The sequence below is a fragment of the Ylistrum balloti genome, unplaced genomic scaffold (genome assembly GCF_031769215.1).
Source record: "Ylistrum balloti isolate Yb309-2 unplaced genomic scaffold, AGI_CSIRO_Ybal_v1 Utg370620, whole genome shotgun sequence".
In the NCBI taxonomy this organism is placed as follows: Eukaryota; Metazoa; Mollusca; class Bivalvia; order Pectinida; family Pectinidae; genus Ylistrum; species Ylistrum balloti.
The window spans coordinates 18-17,549 of record NW_026782380.1 but is presented as its reverse complement, the minus strand read 5'-3'; the positions used below and the strand labels follow the sequence as shown (position 1 = coordinate 17,549).

General features: G+C 35.5%; 2 protein-coding genes across 5 annotated transcripts; one reads left to right on the top strand and one right to left on the bottom strand.

Moving 5' to 3' along the window:
* Window positions 1–123: 123 nt before the first annotated feature.
* LOC132557064 (AP-4 complex subunit sigma-1-like) lies at window positions 124–10,534 on the top strand. Of its 4 annotated transcripts, XR_009554492.1 has the most exons (7): window positions 1,198–1,239; window positions 1,710–1,872; window positions 2,064–2,150; window positions 3,387–3,455; window positions 3,894–3,905; window positions 4,480–7,082; window positions 7,122–10,534. XR_009554492.1 is itself a non-coding variant. In XM_060221545.1 (6 exons), the coding sequence occupies exons 2-6, from the start codon at window positions 1,738–1,740 to the stop codon at window positions 4,603–4,605; spliced, it is 429 nt and encodes a 142-aa protein (XP_060077528.1). In that variant the 5' UTR covers window positions 124–190; window positions 1,710–1,737; the 3' UTR covers window positions 4,606–10,534. The 4 variants fall into 4 exon arrangements, 3 of the variants coding, with proteins under 3 accessions (XP_060077528.1, XP_060077529.1, XP_060077527.1); XM_060221545.1 differs by lacking the exon at window positions 1,198–1,239 and adding an exon at window positions 124–190 and having other exon boundaries at window positions 4,480–10,534; XM_060221546.1 differs by lacking the exon at window positions 1,198–1,239 and adding an exon at window positions 361–454 and having other exon boundaries at window positions 4,480–10,534.
* LOC132557065 (uncharacterized protein DDB_G0271670-like) lies at window positions 6,857–10,135 on the bottom strand. The gene is made up of 2 exons (XM_060221547.1): window positions 10,084–10,135; window positions 6,857–8,565 (listed from the first exon to the last, which is right to left on the bottom strand). Exons 1-2 carry the CDS (start codon window positions 10,133–10,135, stop codon window positions 6,857–6,859), a joined length of 1,761 nt encoding a protein of 586 aa, XP_060077530.1.
* Window positions 10,535–17,532: the final 6,998 nt, after the last annotated feature.

The following is a 17,532-nucleotide window of genomic DNA, read 5'->3' as shown; positions in this document are numbered from 1 at the left end:
CGTCAAATATTTTTTTCACACGGGAGCCTTCTGGAGTTATTCATTTAAATTCACGCTATTGTAACTTCTTGAAGTCGTTCCGAACGTAAAATAGATTCCACCCTTTTCCGACAATAATAAAGGCAAATCACCGTTCACGAATATTGGAAATGAATCATGTTGTAACCTTAACATTGTAACACTTATGTCTGTAAGTCTGTTGTGAATTGTTCTGAAATTGTACGTATAAGTCACTTACTACCTCAGATGAAACGGGATTAGTTTCATTGCAAATGTACGTAAAATAATGTGCCTCCGAGTGTGACCCGAGTCGACAGTAGCAGTCTGTTAGATTATCATTATTTTGATCATCGCACGAAACTGTTTTCACTGAAACGAACCTCATTCCATAGAATTTTGACATCGAATAATTTATGCGTGGGATTTCAGCTGTAGTAAACAAAGCGAAATAAAGGTGTGGTTTTCATGCAAATTTATTCGGAGTGAAAAATCGTATGCAAGTTGCTTCCCTTCCATCAATAAAGTTTGGAAGGAAATTGATTGAAAACTAAGGTGCTCAAGAGATTGCTATTTCTTCACTATCAATTTTTCATGGTACAAACAGTTCAGAGCTGAAAATGGTTGATATGAAATTATTGCATTTCTATTATGATTAGAATTTTACCTATCCACATCTTTATGTAAATTGTAAAAGGAAAGAGTAAATACATGCAATATTGTGAATTAGGCTACATATAATTAAAATTCTAGTCATCTTTTAGTTAGCCTTGACAGAACAGGGCCATGGAATTTGTCGCCTTGTTACACTCAAGTGAACAATTGCTTATATTTCATTATATGCACATCCAGTTTGCTTCACATCAATGTGAAATTTAGTGTATGGTTGAAATCAGTTTTTTAGTCCATCACATTTTCATATGTAGGCACATATTGATCCCCATTTTCATATTTTTAAGTTTTAAGACTAAACAGGTAAACATCTTGGATTTTGACAATGGAAATTTTTAGTTTGCTATCACTATTTTTAGAGAAGCCCTGGATGGAACCAAAATGGAATTGATGCCTGACAGCATGGACTTGGAATATCTTAAGTCTGTGCTGACAGTAATCTTTTGTTTTGACAGTCAAAAGTGTGCTATCGGTTTTCCTTAAGAAGTTTTTGTGTCTGATGGATCTTTCTCAAAATCCAGAGGAGGATTCCTCTTGGTCCTTAGTCATCTTGGATGTTTGAAATTTGAAGTAGGTTATCTCTATTTTTCTTAGAGCACTGGAGGAATCATTCTCCAACTAACTTCTTCAAATAAAACTATTTACCTATTGTTAATGTCACTGTAAAATATATACATTTCAGCTCAGACTTAGATATAGACTACACATGAACATCTAAATTTGTAATTTTTGCTGTAATAAAAATATTTGCCTACCTTTTCTTCACCGTAATGGCAAAAGGCCATGAGTAAAAGTTTGGCTAAAGTTTCCCTATACAACATGTAACCTGTAGGATTCCCTCTTGTTTACCATATGATCCAATGAGCTATCAAAACAACAAGTGATCACACTGTGTGAGTTAAAAAGAGGAAACAAAAAAGTGAAGAAAGATAAAACTTGCAACAGTTATTATCTAGGATGGTGGTGTCACCATTATTTACAATTTTGTTTAAGAGAACAAATCTTTCATTGGTTGATATAATGACTTTTTTTTTATAAAGGGTTAGGACAAAAAGCATTCCATCAGAAATGATGAAGTTTGTGTTGGTTGGAAACCGGATGGGAAATGTTCGATTTTGCCGATCCTTTTGTAGTGACAACCTGAAGGCACGCTCCGCAAAAGAACAAGAGATGCTACGATTATGTTTAAAAGATCAGAAACAGGTATCAAAACCTTACCAATTTGAAAAATATAATATACAAAATTATCTTAAAGAAAAATTATCAAGTTCTTTTTTTAAAGAATACTGATTCATTTGTGCAATATTATATCTGTAAATAACTTCTGAGTAACTATGATTAAGTGTGCAATTCTTGAACATGAATGATCACGTGATTTGATCGCTGGTTTTCAGGAAGGGTTTGTGGAATACCAAGACACTATGCTGATTTACAGACTGTACACAAATCTGATCTTCGTTGCTGGAACATCACTAACAGAGGTAATAGAATTATGTTCAGTCTTTTGTTCTCAAACTTATCATCTTTGTACCAGTTACTCTTTCTGATTGCTATAATCTGGAACCTGTGTGTGTTAAAGGTGAATTTATCTTTATAAAAGACAGACAATCTGTGATAAAATCTCACCTGAAATGAAGCCTTGTAGACATCAAATAAGCAACTTATGCTGTTTTTGTTATCTTTTCCAACCTTGATCTCTTCTCAGATCATTGCATTGTATCATCTGACAACTCCATTATATTAAAACAGACTTCCAAAGGTGTTTGTTCATCCATCATACCTCTTCATACCTCTTCTCATGTCACAAATTGTGTTTTACTGGTTGATTGCCCTAATGACGTTTTATGTGTTGACAGGCTGTTACGAATGTAACAATAATAATAATAGTATGTTGCAGACTTTCTTCCCTTAACTGATATATTTTCACAGTATGACTACCAGATATCCCTGACCTGACATTATATCACTGTACACTATCCCTGACCTGACATTATATCATTGACCACTCTCCCTACCTGACATTGCTTCACTGCACACTATCTCAGACCTGACATTCCTTCACTGTACACTATCCCTGACCTGACATTATATCACTTTACACTCTCTTTGACCTGACATTATATCACTGTACACTCTCCCTACATGACATTATATCACTGTACACTGTCCCTGACCTGTCATTGCTTCACTGTACACTATCTCTGACCTGAAATTCCTTCACTGTACACTCTCTTTGACCTGACTTTATATCACTGTACACTCTCCCTACCTGACATTATATCACTGTACACTGTCCCTGACCTGACATTGCTTCACTGTACACTATCTCTGACCTGAAATTCCTTCACTGTACACTCTCTTTGACCTGACATTATATCACTGTACACTCTCCCTACACACTGTCCCTAACCTGACATTGCTTCACTGTACACTATCCCTGACCTGAAATTCCTTCACTGTACACTCTCCCTGGCCTGAAATTCCTTCATGGTGTTATCAGTGAATCAGCATTTTTTGTACTAACTGCTATTCTTGTCAAGGACTGTTGTTTTTTGTGATTTTCTTCAATACATTTAGCTTCATTATGTTGTAGTTATATTATTTTTGGTAATTGTATTGTACTGAAAAGGAAAAGAGAAGAACACAGTAGAGCATCATCTTCTTGTCTTAATAAACAATAGAGATGTTTTCCTTAATGATTTCATTTTATCCCATAGAATGAACTAGCAGTGATGGAAGTTTTACAGAACTTTGTCGAAACAGTCATTAAGCATTTTGAGCAAGTAGTAAGTACAAAAACCAATTAGTAATAGTTAATCAATAAATACTGATTTAATGTACATATGATATCAAAGTGTGTTTGTGTTCATGATGTCGGTAGTAAGAAATGAGCAAATGCTTTATGTATTTATCTTTTACTCTTCCATTTGCATCCTGTTTTTACTAAAATTCCTCAATTATATTGTGACAAAAGCTTTCATTTTCTGCACTTATCTGTGCTTTGAAAGCAAAGTCACATCAATAGGTCAAATGACTTTCATGGTTGTCCAAGGTAGTCCTTCTAACCTCTGAACTTAAAACGCTCATCATTGATTGATTTGCTGAGCTTGTACATCACTAGGAACAACATATCTTTTTTTAGTTTATTTAGACACATAATACATGAAGTAAATATCATTCAGCTGTACTAGCTGCCTTACTTCTGATTGTCTTGTTTGTTTCAGTCGGAACAAGATGTATCCTTTTTGTTTACCTGTCTTTGACATGTCTTACACCAGAATGGTGTTATCATTGTCTGTATACAAGTGCTTACTATTCCTCTATTGGACTAAAGATGCATAAGTGAAGTTTTGTACATCATAACCTAGAATTTGTTATTTTTGTTCAGCCTACATATTTGATTTGATGAAACATGTTAATTAAGACAGTCAACAAGTTAAAGTTGCATAGAACAATATTTTTCCTCTTGATTGAATTTGTTGATATGAAATTCTCCCCGCATATTTGTTCAGACTTTTATCAGAAACAAGGTTATTAAAGGTCACCAACTCATAGTTCAAGGTCACAGTTGTCCAATTTTATCTTTATTTATTGGACAATGTATTTTGGCAATATTTCAGCTTGCTTAATGGATGGAATAAGTAAAAGAACCAGAAAGTAGTAAAAACATTATCTCAGGATTATCAGTGTTATCAACACATTAAAATGGAAGCAAAAGTATGGAAAACATATAACAGTAATATCATTATTGTTGTTGGTAGGTTATTATATGATAGGAAGTTTTGTAGATGTTCCTTAACTTTCTGGCAGTTTGTTTATAACATGGACAAGATCCACATGATCCTAGATGAAATGGTTGTTTCTGGCACCATAGCAGAGACTAATAAATCAAGAGTGCTGCTCCCTCTCCAGCTTATGGATGCCACCAGAAGATAGCTGTACTTTCTATGACCAGCCTGTTACTTAAAGTGATCAAAGAGGAAATAAGATATTTCAGATGAAGAATGATATCGTATTGCATGTTGTCTGTCATTCCTAAAGAGGTGTGACATCAAATATCTTAAGCTATTGTAAGACATGGCATCCATTGCAGACTAAGTTTGATCTTATGGATGTGAAGGGAGAGGCTTTCATCACGGAGAATAGATGTAGGGAAGCCAAGCAAAGCCTTTCGAGAAGACATGGAGTGATTGATTTATATTGAATTGTGGTAAGAGAGTTAAAGCTTAATGAAATCTTTCCTGCAGTGGTGTGGTCTCAGAAAGGATACATTCTGTAGGTAGTGATAATTGTATAGACAGGGAATACAAGTTGGTCATTGAGGAGCTTAAGGAGCAGATGGCAATGGAAAATCAAGACAAATTTTTACAAGTCCACTCCTTTAATAACAGCTGACTGATTTGAACTAGATTTGGTATGAAGCTTCCCTTCTCCCAATGAATTTGTATCATTAATAAAATAATGAAAACCAAAGATGAAGATTGGAAAACAGTTTAGATGAAATTTTATAACTCGTTACTGGTTTGTGCTAACTCTGAATACATTATGATCAAGGTCTTATAAAAAAAAATATGAAATGTTAAAGTAATTGGTTACATTATTGACCTAGAGAGATTTGTTAAGTCATATATAATGGGAAAATATGATGTAAATCTGTTTATGGGTGTTGTATGCAACTGCACACTATATTTGTTTATACATGTACATGTATATGATTATATCTGTGCTTGAAAATAATATTTGTAAGTGATGCTAAATTTGATAATTTCCAAGAAAAAACGAAGTCTGTATTGATAACAAATTTATAGTGTATTATTTATACCTCATCACAGTACAGAGTGCATACTAAAATGCAGTCTTATGAAAGAAAATCCATATTCAACACTTCATCTGATTTATCTTGTAGTAGCCTTACCTCCCTTTTAACTGTTGGAGATATTTCTGTTCTCAGGTATAACTCTGTCAATATACATAAGAGAGAATAATTGCACTACAGGTTTTGTAATGAGGATATCGGTTATTTACAATTAAAGTTTTAAAATACACTGTATGTGTATTTTTGGCCCCAAAGTGTTTGTCCAATTATCTTGTTGACAAGATTTTAAATCTAGCAAATTTATGACCCTGTTTTGGAATGTGAGCAATTTGATCTATTGTCTTGATGGGTGAAATCAAGGTGAACTGAACAGTGACCTGTCTGGTTCATGATAAAGCAGACAAGGTTATGACTGGGGACACATGACACAGATTTCAATAAAACGTTACTCCATGTAAAAATGTACCCTCTCTTTTAGACCATGTGTATCATATTTTATTTAAACAATGGCATCACTTACTTATTGTGACTGGTTTTAAAATTTTATCACATTTAGTTTGTTGCTTACTGCATTTTATACAATATTTTTGTAGTAGTTTAAGTGCACAGTTTATCAAAAGCTTGAAACAATTATGATGTATTTATTCATCAAACGAACTTGATTGATGTTATTTTTTTCTCAATATTTTAGAGGATTGAACACTATCTTTGTATCTACTTCATGAGGTATTTATGTCTTCCGATTTTTTTTTCTTTTCTTGATTATATTGGAAAATAGAGCCCTGAAAAGGAACAAACTTTACGCTATTAATTGGTTGTAGATAAGGTTTTATGATCATTTTTCATGTTTCTGTAAAAAAATTATTTATATATTTTAAACTTATTTATACTTTGATACACATTAGGATGATTCTGTGTGACTTTATGGTACCCAACTGAACAATGTATGAGCACTGAAATAGCACATCATTAATGTCTGAAATTTTTTTGTCCAAGATGGATGACACATACACAATATTGTGCACCCCATTTATATAATTTCATGCCTCAGAGTGTTCTGTCGGTCAGTCCATATCATGTGTTGTTACTTCAAGTTTACTAGTGAGCCCAGTTTGTGTTTTACTACTATAGTTGTCATACTTCAGAGCACAGATACAACTCTAGTAGTACTACAAGATAAAGATATATGTAGATGATTGTGATCTATATTATCCATTGAGTTTAATTAGACTTTGTGTTTGGTTCTGTTTCCATTAACATGGAAGTGAAGGAGTTGATGTAATTTACATTTTTCTAGTCCTATGTAAGAATTTTCTTTTGTTTAAAATATGAAATTAAGACTGTTGATGTGGATATGAGTCTGTCATTTTATTATCCAACAAATTGACTGGGGTCAAGAACATTAAATTTCATTCCATTTCCCATGGATCCTGATGTACTCCCTGCACTTACTCCACTGGTAAACTTTGATGGATCGGTCATACTAGATGAGGACATCATTTGCTGATTGAGTTGATTTGGATCGAAGCTAGCTGATCCACCACTACCTCCTCCAGAGGTGCTGCCACTACCAGATCCACCACTACCTCCTCCAGAGGTGCTGCCACTACCAGATCCACCACTACCTCCTCCAGAGGTGCTGCTACTTCCACCGCTACTTGAACCACCTCCGCTGGAAGAAGAGCTACCTCCCATCATGTTGCTTGGCGACATCTGACTTGATCCACCACTTCCACTTGATCCACTTCCAGATGAAGATCCAGTCATTGATGGAGAACTTCCTCCACTTCCACTCATCATATAACTTGGTGACATCATTTGATTGGAACTGCCTCCTGATGATCCACCACTCGGACTTGAAGATCCACCACTGGTTCCCATATTCTGCATAAATTGGGCTGGATCAATTTTGTTTTTATCAGGACTGTTAATTTCATTTGGATCAAAGCTCCCAGAGTTACTACTGCTTCCCCCTCCAGAGCTGCTACCGCTGCCCCCACTACCTCCAGAACTTCCACCCATCATACTGCTTGGCGACATCATCTGGCTTGAGCCACCTCCATTGGAACCCGAAGATCCTCCCATAGATGATGAACTTCCTCCGGTCATCATATTGCTTGGTGACATTTGACTAGTACTGCTTCCTGATGTTCCGCTTCCAGTAGAAGTACCAGATGAACTACTCGCGCCACTTGATCCTCCATTCATGTTCATTCCTTGAGTCATTGAAGACATTTGTTGCATATTTTGGAGATTTTGGTTGAGCATGTTGTTGTTCATTGTTGTTGGATCAAAGCTGCTGCTGCTACCTCCATTTCCACTGCTTCCACCACTGGTACTGCCTGGTTGTGTCTGTTGAGTCATTTGATTGTTGAAAGAATTAGGATTAAAGCTGCCTGTACTTGATCCTGAACTCGAACTGCTTGAGGATTGACTTCCACCACTTCCGGATTGACTTCCACCACTTCCGCTTCCACTATTCATATTTTGTTGAGCTTGTTGCATCATTTGGTTATTCAAAGCATTAGGATCGAAGCTGCTGGAACTTCCACTAGATCCGGAACTGGAGCCACTCGAGGAGGGTTGACTTCCGCTATTACTACCACCTGCATTGTTCATGTTCTGTTGAGCTTGTTGCATCATTTGATTATTTAGTGAGTTTGGATCAAAATTGCCCATTGGTGAAGCACCTGAGGAAGTTGATGAAGAACCAGACATCATTTGATTTGGATTGAAGCTGTTGCTAGAACCACCAGAACCACTGCTAGAACTGCTCCCTGGTGATGAACTGCTGGAACTCGACGATGAACTGCTGGAACCGCTTGACTGCATGAACTGTTGAGCTTGCTGCATTTGTTGCTGGAAGAGAGCATTTGGGTCGAAACTTCCGGAAATGCTTCCACCGCTAGCTCCCGATTGTGAAGATCCGGAAGAACCTCCGCTGCTTCCACCTGAAGGGCTTGCGGGGTTACTTCCTCCTGGGGATGCTACATTGTTTGAGGACCCAGCAAGAAACGACTGAGCTGCCTGTGACTGTTGTTGATAGATGGCGTTGGGATCGAACGAAGCTCTCTTGAACGCTGAAACAGGCACGTTTTTTTTATTAATTATCGTTACAAATGACGGAATTTGCTAAGACCATAAGGATGTACATTTCGGAGAAATATAACAAATTCAGATACACTTTTTATAAATATTTTGACTTTCGAAACAACTGTCCGTTATATAACTCACTGCCAAATGTGTAGCTAAGAAGCACCTATTTATATGTAGTAAATGGACTGACTTCTAGTCTATAAATCACTATGCAGTAGCGTTGGGACATACCTTGCATTGCGAGTGGTATATAATCGTTTTATTAATAAAGGGTTTCGCACCAAATTATCTGATGTTACCAATTGACATGGTAAGTCTAGATGATTAGAGGATATTCAAGTTTTGAGTAAAATAGTCTCGAACGGTGATCGTATTGAAAGATTGAAATGGATTATCTTACATTTAGAATAACTGTATTTGAAAAATAAATCATTTAGAAAAGGCGCGCTTGGAATATTACCAAACTTTTTTTGTTATGGTATTTATCAATGCCGTGTTTAATAGGTAACACCAGACTAGTAAGAGTCTTAAAACATTCAAGTTTATGGCTATAATGCTATTTGTCAAAATCAGATTGATTCCGTGTATGAAGGTTATGTTGTTTTTGTATCACACGTGGTCTCGGTCACGCGAGTTGTATTTGTTATAATAACAAGAGTATTTTAATGATTAATTGTTCACGGAAGCATGAAGGTACAAAAGCGAATATCTGCTAACGAAGCAAAGAAAACATCCAACACGAATCCAAAAGTCGGCGCACAGATAATAATTTTGAGAGAATAGAGACAAATCATACACATACATGGAGAGACAATCACACACATACATGGAGAGACAAATCATACACATACATGGAGAGACAATCACACACATACATGGAGAGACAAATCATACACATACATGGAGAGACAAATCATACACATACATGTAGAGACAATCATACACATACATGGAGACAAATCATACACATACATGGAGAGACAAATCATACACATACATGGAGAGACAATCATACACATACATGGAGACAAATCATACACATACATGGAGAGACAAATCATACACATACATGGAGAGACAAATCATACACATACATGGAGAGACAAATCATACACATACATGGAAATCAAAACAAAAGGAAACCTCAAGAACATAACACTTGATAGTAACATGTCAAAAACAAATTTGAATATCAAATGTAAATAACAGCGTGTAGATAACAATACGAGTGAAAATAAAAAAAAAAACACCACTTTCCCTGAAGAAACGAGCAGGATTATTATGTCCAATTAGATAAACAATACGTATTACTCGGTTATATACGACTTTGATATTCAAGTAAAATTTCAGAATGTAGATTGTGATATTCCTGTTAAATATTATATATGCCAGGAGGATTTTTATCTCTGAGTCTGAAACAGAGGCCAATTAAGACATGACACAGAAAAATTCATTAAATATCATTTAGTAAGTAAGAAGTCCACACCAGTTTACAGGATTACCTGGGAGTGCGTTACAGCATGCAATGTAAATGAGCACTATGCCGAGAATCATGTTGGTGACCTGATGGAAGTCGCGCTTGTGTAAGGAACAGTGCAAAGTGGACGGCACTGTTGACCAGGTCAACGTTTAGGTCAGCGCTTTATCTACTGGACATACAACCTTTTAATCGTCCAAATATCGGTCTAATCGATTGCATGGCATAACATCTGCTCCCCATCTGTCGAGATGCAATGATGTCACGAATAGGTCATCACCTAATAATTAAGATACTATGTATTTACAGTGCCTGTTTTCATTATCACAGTAACAAGTTTTCAATACGAACTTCGCAGATATGTTTTTATTCTGCTTGTGAATAGTGTGGCATCAAAAGGACGAAACAGCATACTGTTTTGCTCTTTCTTAAGAATCTGTTGTCTTTCATTTATAGAAATAAACAATGATGCAGGTTATTAGGATTTGTTTTTATTTATATGACATGAACCAAATTCATAAATGAAATCTCACGTTCTTACAGTTTATAATTTTACACGGACTTCGCTTCCAAATTGCATCATAATGGACGGAATGCCATTATTGAAAATAAACCCATTGAACATAACTATGGGAAAACAGACTGTAGTAGGTATCCTTTGTGAATGGTATGTAATCTAGTCCTTAGTTCAGTGGTAGTAATTCCGTTGTCCTACGTGCCAGTATATGTGATATATAAGTTAAATGGCACTGAGAATATCTCAACACTCCCCTACTATAGACCAGTAACAAAGGGTTGTTCCTTTCCGTTACACACCCGGAATACCATGGGTGTCACATTTCTTCACTTTACATGTCCAACATTAATTTTTTAATAACTCGCTACTCCTTAACGTCATGTCTATTGGGTTAAGTTTTGTCATTAATCAAAGGCGAGACAACGTAATTGAAAGGTGTACGGATATTAGAATATGAGAATATGAACGTTTGGTCAATCGGTGAAAACCAACAAACGATTATTCATAAACTGAACTTTATATTGAGACACTGCCTGTCTCATCCTTTCATCATCCACAAGTCCTAGAGGGACAAACTTTATGATGAATTTTGATTGATATAAGTGACATAAAAAGGCATCTTACATTTTGCTTTTTATTGCTATTTAAAGGCGCTATCCCCTGTATATGTCTTTTTAATTGATGGAAGTATATGAAGTGAAACCTATTTATGTATACATTTATTTTCAGTGCCTTGGCTCATGACTCCAGAAAATAACGTAATCTTGTTAAGATAAACACGTGTATGAGTAACCCTAAAGTGAATGTTATCTGTTGAAGACGTCATTAAAAGTTAAAAGTATTTACATCATGTATTTATTTTAAAATATTTTATCACACTAGGACCTTTAACAATTACATGCTTCATTTATTTTGAAGTTCAAGTTCAGTTCGATTGGCATTTTATTGACGTAGAGACCGACAGAGTCTATATATTATTCAACACTGCCAAGTTGTATCAAGATCTGATAGCGTAGTCAGCCAATAATTGTCTAATATGCACAGTGTTCAATTGTGTAAAAAAAAATCTAAAGCACGGATTTAAGATATAGGAAAGATAAAGAAGCACAGGGAAATAAACGACATTTTTTATCGAAACAATATCTCTAAATAATCGGTCATATAGTGCCAAGGACCAATGTGTAAAAAAACGCCATTAGCTTAATATCTTTACTTACTGACCCAGCCAGGAAGAAATGTTTTAAGATTTCCATTACTTGTGTTAGAAATTAAGCATTTACATTATATGTATATACATATATAGATAAAATCTACATGGTAATTCGCTAACGTTTGATCTCCATATATATATATTGAATGCGCTAACAAGTAAAGAGTTAAAAGAAAGCATGGTACAGATAATTTCCTTGTGGATGCCAAATGTACAGTGTATTGCAATTGTTATATTTACCTTCGTCATTTCTAGATTTCTTTTGTCTGAAATTTTGGCTGAACATTTTAAATATATATATATAAAAATTCAAACAATACAATTTAAATGATACATGACGCTTGGGTCTTTGTTCATTTTTCATTTTGATTCTTCACGGCGAACATGCTAGGTATCGTCCGAGAGGTATCACACGTTGCCGTAAGATCCATAGGGCATGTGAAGTGAGTTGAAATACAATCTTTTATATGAAAGTGTCAGTTATTTAAATAATGAGTTTTATTCTTCTTGTACAGATCATTTCTTATCTAATTTGTCTATAATAACTTTGCGTTGTTGAATGCGACAACAATTCTTTCAAGTTATTTAAAAAGTGCACATTTGAGCTAAGATGATATGATAGCTTCCTAACAAGCACGTGTTAGTTATGACTTTATTTAGACCGGTTTCCAAGTGATCGTAGACAATACGACTTCTAACTTGTACGTTTATATTTTTACGAACTGATAAACAAAGAATCAATAATGTACCGTTATCTGAGGTCAATAGGTCTACATTTATCATCATGTTCATATTAATATCATTTTCTTTGTTGTTTCTTCAAGCATTACACTTGCTATGCACAATTAAACATTCTTCCTCAGTAAACAGAATTTTGATCCTATTAATAACGTTTTGTCAATTCTGTGAAGTGAATTATCGATGTTTAATTGTAAAATTGAATTCCTAAAAGTAATTAGTGAAACCTTTCATAGGAAACTTCATAAAACACTCCATGATACAATACTAATGATCTGATGTCGATATGTCATCGGTACAATTTAAATTAACAAATACAGAAATTAACTCCAATTGTCATTTGCATAATTTGCTCACCTAAACATGTGTCAGATTATATATACGACTTACAGTATGTATTGGGCGGCACATTATTGGTAGGTAAATCGTCGGTAGATTTCAAAAGAACTGGCACCAAGACAAAAGTTTAACCTACATACATGAAAGCTGTAATCGGGATTTGAGTTTGGCATTCGGAACTTGTTAAACACACAATGCACGTATGATTTATGATAGTGATATGATTAAAACCTGTATTTGCTTTTCTGGCTGTGTTGTAGATGTCTATAACTCACCTTTCAAAAGATGCCTATAGTTAACAGTGGTTTCCTGTACCTCAGCCTACATACTCTACATTATATTGTAGTATGTCGATATATACTCTAGCAGACATGTGATTAAAACGCAAAATTCTTATTTACTTATTTACATCACAGCCTTTGTAAGAGCGTTTTATTTACTGCTTCACTGGATTTACTGGTACATATTTCACACAGAAAACAAATTTTCTTTACTAGACTTATATATTCATGATAGAAGCGATATCAACGGCGGTATTAATTAGAGGCTTATTGTGACGTCGTATTTCTGCTTGGCACTCCAAAGAAAGTTTAGCTATGGATAAACCCCGGAGAATTTTAATTCTCGATTAACAGATTAGTGAAAGCTAATAAGCCTGTTTTGCCAGAACATTAACTTAAATTTGTTATTGCCAGAAGGACTTATAAGTTGTTGTAGAATTAATCTGATTTAGAAAAATATTGACCATGTTGATATTATTTTAGAATTTATTAGACAAAAGCTCTGCTGCCTTACATCATGTTCAAATTCATCACTATTTGACACTTATCCCTACAGGGATTACTCATACAGTTTGACTCTGTACAAATCAAGAGGATTTCACTTTGCTTAAAACACATGATTAAATTAAATCAACAAGATACATGCGATATATTTACATTAAAACTTGTTTCGGTAGTGCTGTTGACATCATAACAGTGTTAAATATTTGTTAAAGTTTAAATAATATCTTTGCGACATTACATTTGAACGTTGTCGCATTATTGTCACTTGTGGCGATGTCAAAATATAGTACACGATAATACAAGCACTAAAGTGACTTTTCCTTACAAAGTGCCCTGTTACATATCTTAACACCTATTAATTCACGCCACGCAGTGTCGAAAACACATCTGTTCACATTTAAAGTCACAATGGCACGCTGTTCAAATATCTCCAGGGTTTAACAATGTCGTTTAAGATTTACATTTGAGTTTATTCACGTTCAGCATTATTATTATAACATCTATTACCTCGCGTTCTAAATCCATCTAAAAACCACGTATATGAAAGCAAACTATTTCGATGATTCATGTTTCGAGTATTACTGGTATATTGGAGTGGACATTTTTAAGCGGTCCCTGGCCTTTCAGAATCGTCATTAGAAAAAGTCACTTTCTTTTTTGCCTTGATATCTGCTACAGAAACAAAGCCGAAGAAATTTGTAGAACGTCCAACAACTTTGAAAGAATTTGTTTTCCGCAAAGAGCTTTGTTGTGGTTTCTTCTCATTGGCCGTTTTCCGAATACCCCTTACCCTGTTCTTTTGGTTGGTGATATTTTGTACACGAGCGGTTGTCTGTTTCTGTGCTTTTTTGTCTGTTTTTGCCACACTTGCTGTATTGAGATTATTTTTCCTTTCCCCCTCCTTACTATTTATAGTACTGTCTGTGTCAATACGATTGTACCATTCTGGTTGATTACTTCGTGTTGAGGAAGCCGACCTCTCAGTCTGATGACCTCTTTTCTGAGAAGACGTAGGCTTTTCAGTTTTTTCTACACTCTCAATTTTAATATTGTTCCGTTTTACACTTTTCTCCATTTTCTGAGTATTGTGCTGACTTTTATCAACCTTCATCGTAGACATATTTTTCGGGGTACTAGTTGTAGTAGAGGACGGATTTACTGATGATGTAGCTTCTTGCCGAGAGGACGTTGTACGTGACTGACCTTTAGGCACCGATGAATTATATTGCACTTTATTAGAACTTTGATTACTTGGTGGAGCCGATGACTTAGTTGGTGATGATATACCGGGTACTGAACCCATGCTGATGGAGACTCGGTCTGGCCGCCCGGGCGACATGGTGACTAGTATCCTTTCGCCTCCACGTGAAGGTTTGATATTAGGAAGAGGCATAGACATTCTTCTAGAGTCTCCCACTTCTGTTCTATTAACATAAGTGTCATTAGCTTCAGAAAAGTTAGGATTCCTTATAACATCATCATAGCTATTTCCTTGTGAGCTGTATTGAAGAATATCGTTCATAGGATATGAATTGTTACTTTCAGGTCGCACAAATTGACTGGAATCATACCTGTTTTGATGCTCCCTCCTAGGGTTTCCCATGGGCATATGAGCCATGGAAAGTCGGGATGAAGGCTGGGAACCATTATATGCCATGTTTAATCTGGAACCGTTCACATCCCCGCGAGAATATTGGCGGTAGTGAAGATTGTCTTGGCTACTGTTAGCCCTCGAGTTGTTCAGACTTTCGCATCTCGCGGTTTCTATCTTCTGCTGGTGGATCTCTACGTATGATCTTGGATTCCGACCACTAAAACTCTGAATATCATTCAAACTCATGCTCTTTCGGAGAACTCGGTGTTCGTTGTCCATAGCACCCCTTTCCATCCAATATCGACGTTCGGAGTCATACCTGTGCTTGTCGACTACTCTCTGCTGTACCCGTCTCCTCTCGTCGACAGGTGACTGCATCGTCCGCAACATCTCCATCATCTCCTTATCTATCCTCTCGTCGTAAAACGGTATCACCTCCACCTGCCTCATTGGTTTCATCACAGGCACACTGGGCTTTTTCGTTAGTACACTTTCCCGCATATTTCAAGTTTGTAACGTCGACTATACACATCCCCCTTCCATGTCCCAAGTGGCTTGGCTTTTAAACGCCACAGTGTTCATATAGAGTCAAAGTAATTGTTAAAAATGTATCGGTTCACAAAATAAATTAATCACATATTTCCTTTTATAGTTGCTCTTTATAAGCCATTATTACTTCTTTTTTAAAGCCGAGCCTTATCTCTATGATAAGTATAGAAATCTATGAATGAATGGACAAGGCGAGCATGTAATCCTTTATACACCTGAACAACGCCGAGCCGTGTGGGCACCCTGACAAAAGATTAATGGATACTTAACAAATAAACGTGCTACCCTGCTAAGTATTCACCAGAGTGCTACCAAAATACACCAAAACACTGGTCGCTATGAGAGTGGAACTGGGTCAATGAGCTACTAATGCTCTGGTAGTACCGATTAGCACTGAAAAGGACAAGACTAAGAGTCATTATGTAAATATTCCATTAGTAAATCCGAATTTAATGCAGGTTAATCGCCGATCTGATAGTGAGATATGGGAAGTAATATCAGCAGAACATGGCTACATTACTTACAAATTAACACTACTGCTAAATGTCATTATGTAATAAATCATTATCTGTAGATATCCGAAATTAAAATTAATTGACTAATTTATGTGAAGACAATTTATATTCAATGAAAGTAATTACTTGTCAGATGTATCAGTAATGGAATCTACGTTTAAATTATATCTCTGACATGGTTAATGTTTATGAATCGAAATACATTTCCTCTTTTTGTATTTACTGTGCAGTACATTTTGTGTTGTGAAATAAACACTTGCCGACTGTCTTAGCAACGGCTTACAACGTCTTATCATCTCGCTAAAACAGTTCCAATACATAACCGTAAGTCACACATTTGAGTCATATTAGACAAAAGACAAGAATAAAACAACGAAAGAAGAATGAAGAAATCTTTATTACGTTCTGGGTATACTAAGATTAGTATACGAGGATGCTTCTAAATACACAATTTACTACATAAGATTTTTGTGAGTCTTACATACAAGATAAAATATGAAATATCAAAAGCCGTGTGAGAACATACAATATGTCAATATTCTGAACATATATTTAGATCAATCAGTAATTTTATAAAACGTGATTGCATATATGATGTTTTTAGATTAAAGAATTTAATTAACTTGATGTTCGTTTAGTGTTGTCGTGGTTCAGGGCTATTGACAAAACGTTTGCTTTAGAAAGTAAAATAGGCTATAAGTCAACATGATGTCACATTTTAATTGATTGCTGTAGGTCTGCGATTACATATATCAATGGAACTGTAGTACTTGGTCTATTTGTGCACTCTACCATTAACGTCTGTGATCACGAAACAAATAAATCGTCTTCACTCCCTCCACAATGTCTATTGAAGATCACCGATGTCGCCAAGCAACGCACACACACTATCCATCTACGTTAATTGAAGGTTAAGTAGGTACATTGTTTTTGCTGTGTTTGTTTTATATCTTTCTTTGACTACATTAACTTATGTATATCATAAGTTGGTTGATTTGTGTGTCAATTATTTGTCTAGTGTTTTTGACTCGGGTAAACGATAATAATTATCAATCATCGTTAAGTTTTTCGCTAAAATTTAATTCTATTCAGAATTAAAGGTAAGGAAAAGTAATGAAGATGCATGAAATCTCCTGTTTTCGAGGGGGAAACATCTACCTGTCGCATATGAATTATCGCAAATCAAATCACATTATAGGAAGAGAATAGATCAAAACCTAACGTCCC

Coding starts and splice junctions, on each gene's coding strand:
- LOC132557064 (XM_060221545.1), top strand. CDS start 1,738: ATGATGAAGTTTGTGTTGGTTGGAAACCGGATGGGAAATGTTCGATTT. Junction 1,873..2,063: donor GTTTAAAAGATCAGAAACAG/GTATCAAAACCT, acceptor GCTGGTTTTCAG/GAAGGGTTTGTGGAATACCA. Junction 2,151..3,386: donor CTGGAACATCACTAACAGAG/GTAATAGAATTA, acceptor TTTATCCCATAG/AATGAACTAGCAGTGATGGA.
- LOC132557065 (XM_060221547.1), bottom strand. CDS start 10,135: ATGATTCTCGGCATAGTGCTCATTTACATTGCATGCTGTAACGCACTC. Junction 8,566..10,083: donor ATGCTGTAACGCACTCCCAG/GTAATCCTGTAA, acceptor TGCCTGTTTCAG/CGTTCAAGAGAGCTTCGTTC.